General features: G+C 44.3%; 1 protein-coding gene across 1 annotated transcript in view; it reads right to left on the bottom strand.

Annotated features, from left to right (window-relative positions):
* Positions 1–1,014: 1,014 nt before the first annotated feature.
* Positions 1,015–4,568, bottom strand: part of UBE2G2 (ubiquitin conjugating enzyme E2 G2) — a 13,219-nt gene continuing 9,665 nt past the window's right edge. Inside the window, exons 4-5 of the mRNA XM_010162927.1 lie at positions 2,923–3,063; positions 1,015–1,421 (exon numbers count right to left, since the gene is read on the bottom strand). Coding sequence (XP_010161229.1) covers positions 1,309–1,421; positions 2,923–3,063 — 254 coding nt within the window. The 3' untranslated portion in view covers positions 1,015–1,308. The remainder of the gene's footprint in view (positions 1,422–2,922; positions 3,064–4,568) is intronic.

Below are 4,568 nucleotides of genomic sequence, written 5' to 3'. Positions count from 1 at the left end.
GGCAGATAGTGATAGGGGAAGGGGAAATGTTTTTAAACTAAGAGACGGGAGATTTAGGGTGGATATTAGGAGGAAATTTTTCACCCAGAGGGTGATGAGACACTGGCCCAGGTTGCCCAGAGAAGCTATGGATGCCCCCTCCCTGGAAATGTTCAAGGCCAAGTTGGATGAGGCTTTCAGCAACCTGGTCTAGTGGAAGGTGTCCCCTTGCTGATGGCAGGGCAGTTGGAACTGGATGAGCTTTAAAGTCCCTTCCAACCCAAATCAGTCTGGGATTCTGTGATAAAACAGGTGACCTGGGCTGTAACAGCAAAGGCCAGCGGCACTTGATCCTCTCAACACTCAAATGTCAACAGAAGAGGAGCTGACATGATTGCAGAGATATTTTACAGGCCCAGTGGAGCAGACACATTCTCACTGAATTTTCAGGCTGCCAATGACCTACCTCACCCATGGTGAACCTCAAAGTGTTTAAGAATCCAGTCTACACCTTTATGTTATGCTCAGTCTCAATGATCTTAAATTTTTTTCAAGCAAAATGATTCTACAATTCTGTCTTGCACCTTTAATTGAATGCCAAGTTTACAACTGAGTGTCCTTAAGGAGTAATAAAGCAGCCCGTGGGATTTCTTCCATGCAAACACTGACTCAAAGGCTCAATACAAACTCACAGTGTTACATGGGAATGCCAGCCCAGTCTAGATCCCTGGCCAGTCACTGATGACAACTCCTGAGATCTTCTCTTAATGTTACGTGCTGCACAATCACTTCCCTTGCTAACACATCCAGACTAGAACCTTGTTTTATAGCCTCTCTTGCTAACTATGCTCTTCAAATCACTTCTGACTGAAAATGTTGTCCTTAACTTAGCAAATATCATAAAATTGATAGATTATTTCCTGTCTACTGGTGCTCCAGGCGCAATGTTACCTATAAAAACATTCGACTAATTCTTCCAGCAGGTGATCCAAAACAGCTCTGTCCTCAAACAGCAGATTGGTGAAGGCAAGCTGTAGATTGCCAAGTCTCCAAACTTTCCATACTGTGAAGTGAGGTAGCAATGAGCAGCCTTTGAAACAGCATTGTCTCCATGTTTTTCCCTAGTATTAAATCCCTTTTCCATGCAATTTAGTGAGTGAACTAGAGGCTTCTCTGGAGCAGTTCAAGAGGAAAGATGGTAAATAAATAACAAATGATAAGAAGAACTAGGCCAATAGTTTTGTAAAGTTTTCCTTTTTGGTACCAGCACTGAGCACTGCTCGTTTTCAGGTGGAGAGAAATACAAAACACTTCAGTCTCTTTATGAGCTTAAAGTCCAAGTGACTTCTGCACAATCTGCTTGGCAATTTTGTTAAATTGTTCTCTGTCTTCCCGCCACATCTTGGAGGCGTCTACGTTGGCTCCGCTTTCATCATTTGGCTCTGAAATGAGAAAGACTGAAAGATAGGTGGGCAGGCAGGCAACGGAGCAATACCTGCTCGCTTCTTCAGTAATGCCTCTGCACTGTCACTTCCCTGTGGCTTTGTCACACTTCCTCTGCTTGGGACGACAGAAACACCACTAAGGAAAATCCAATGACAGCTGCTGGATTCCCAAACAGTTCAGATTTAACTGATGACAGAAGAATATCACAGCAAGGTCGAGTTTAGGTTTAGCGGTAGAGGAGCAACTTTCTTTTGCTTATGCTCTCAGCAGTTGAGCCCCAGTACACACATGAAACAACACAATGCAGCAACACCAGCGCCATCAAGGGTTTTTAAAACTGCACACTGCTCTCTGCAAGATGTTTTTTCTGGTTCTGCGGCTTTACAGACACAAAGCCCTCCCGACCAGGCCACCCAAACAGACTCTGTCACTCTTTGGGATGGTTTGTTCTACTAAAAACAACAAAACCAAGAAAAGCCATAGAATGCCTTCATTTCTGCAACATCTTTCATCTGGGGATTTCAGAGTGCTTTAGACAGTACTTTAAGCCCCTGTGACTCCAACACTTCATTTTGCACAGAGGTAAGCTGAGACACGGGTTTTATCAGCTTCATGGTCAGCACACAGCAGGACAACTGTCAAAGGATTACACAAGTCACTGTGACGGAACGTACTCTACCCATTGTGCTTCACAACGCTAGTCCAAATCCCCCCCAGCCCACTTCATGGCAGACATCTCGGGCTCATGTCTTTCTGAACACAATGCTGATGGTCCACCCCTAAAAGCCAGGAGATGTGCAGGTCACCCAGTTTGGCAAGCTTGGGCTGAGGTGATCTGCAGAGCCAGAGCTGAGAGTTTGCCAGCAGCCCGATGGAAGCTAACCAGCAATGTTTTAGCCTAATTCTTCCAAAAGCCATGGGAAAACAGGAAGTACAGGCAGAGAACAAGAGAGACCAGGCAAGTCCCACACTAACCAGTCTAGGTAAGGCTGTACCACAAACCAAGCTCTTGGAAGCGATGGGAAGCCCAGCGACATACTGTTTGTCTGCACAGCTTCCCAACCGTAGGTTATTATTCTGAAGCTAAAACAGTCCCATGGCTTGCTCTTTCATCAACTTTGCTGCTTCTAAAACATCTAAACCTTTTATCATTCAAAACCAGTTCTAAGGGACACAGCTCTGCAGTTCAGTTTCTACGTGGAAAAGGCTTTGTGCAGGAGCAGGGAACCAGCTGAACCTCCAGACCCACCTGACCTGCAAGGAAAGTAGTGCAGTCGCTCGCAAAGCTGGAAACACCTATTTTAATAATTCACTCCTGGGGTCGGGTTCTTTTCCCCAATTATTTTCAGAGAACTGGTTTATTAATAAATAACTATTAGGGCTTTAAGAACTCTGAGTGCTGCCTAGCAGTTTTAAATGTCCTTTGCTCACTTAACAAATCAAACAGCAAGAAGCAGCTCTAACTAACTCAGTAACTAATAAAACAGCAGTTCTTACCTGCCAGCATGCTAACGACCGACAAGAGGATCTTTTCCACACTCTGCACGGGACTCCACCGCTCAGCGCTGCTCTCGTATCCCATGGGATCATCCCCAGGAGCATGAAGAATAGAGATGCAAACTCTCCCATCTGGGTAAACTGAAGAAGTACAGGGGATTGATTGTTACTCAGTGGAAACACTTGGCCTCTCCAGATCTTTAGTACAGATAAATGTTTGGACTTGGCCTTTGTATGACTGAAGCTAAACCCAGTTTTAAATTTGCTCTTTCAAAGGCAAGAGGACACAAAATCTGAATGACAAAAATCTAGCAAAAACATCTTTTAAGTAAATCTAACAAACTTGCATCATCCTTCCCCAATGGAAGCCTGCTGGGAACTCTCCTGTCATTTAATAGGCAGTGACAGGCTCCATGGAAAAAATAAGAGATGTAGTCTGGTGGAACAAGGCAAGTATTATGCATAGACACAGCTCCAAGCAGGTGACCAGTCCTACCTAAATTGAAGGGTAACAGTCACACAGCACTGAATGCACACTGGAATCCTCCACTGAACCGTGACCGTAAAAAGAATTAAGCAAACTTGCTCTGCTGCTTCGAGGAGGGAAAAGTGGTCTGTGTTACAAATTATATAATTGATCTTATTTTGAACATTACTGAGGTGAAACCAGAAGAGTTCACACTACTTTTTTTTTTTTTTTTTTTATATTGCTTAAAGCTCAGCTGCATTAAAGCACATGGAAAAAATGTAACCTACTAATTAAGGATACAAACATCTTCCCCTCCCACCTTTAGCGTAAGCAAAGCACCTGCAACAGTGTAAGTTGTCTTCATGGACACTGAACTCCACTGACTTGACAACAAGGCCAAAGAAAGGTTGAAGAGGCAACACAAAAAGAGAATGGAGTTTGAAACACTGCTTTAGCAAATGGCCTAATTCTGCAGCCTCTCAAGAAATGACACCTTTAGCCCAGTACTTTCAGTGCTTCTGTTCCTCAGGTGACCAAAGCTGTGCCATTGCCAGGAAAACAAGACAAAACAAAAAGAGGGAATGACCGCTGGAAGCAATTGTTCTCATTTCCAGTTCCTTCCATTCACCCAGCTAATGTCTGCACAAGCCTGCAACATGTAAGCGCTTTGAAAAGCTTTTATTTCCATCCCCTCCTGCAGCCCCAGGCTGGGGACTGGAGCTGGTCTAGCTGTAGCTGGAAGAGATGAAAACAGCACGTGCTGAATCAGCACTTCTCCTTGCAAGTCAGGAACACGCTGGTAGAAGGGATTTCACCTGTGACTCTAATGGTTTTATATAGTGCCTCAGTTAAAACAGCTGGATCACAGCAGTATAGTCAAGACAGCAAACAAAGGTTGATTCCAGGAAGAAGTACACATCTTCCCACTTTGTCACTATGTGCTAAGCAAGACTTAGCATTAATGGCTACTTTGAAGTTATCTTCGCCAGAGCATCCATGAACGTCATTTTGTTTTGAGAGAAGATAGTTCTGTGGTGTCTCAGTTTCCCCTGTAAGTAACACAAACTGCAAAGAGAAGGGAACACAGCAGATTTTTTTTAAACATTTCCAGTACCTGAAGGGGCTCCAGGAAGGGTGGGGAGGGACTTGTGACCAGGGCAGGGAGTGACAGGACAAG

This window comes from Antrostomus carolinensis, unplaced genomic scaffold, assembly GCF_000700745.2.
Source record: "Antrostomus carolinensis isolate BGI_N321 unplaced genomic scaffold, ASM70074v2 scaffold53972, whole genome shotgun sequence".
NCBI classification, from domain to species: domain Eukaryota; kingdom Metazoa; phylum Chordata; class Aves; order Caprimulgiformes; family Caprimulgidae; genus Antrostomus; species Antrostomus carolinensis.
Note: the sequence above shows the minus strand (reverse complement) of the source record. Positions and strands in the feature narration are given on the sequence as shown.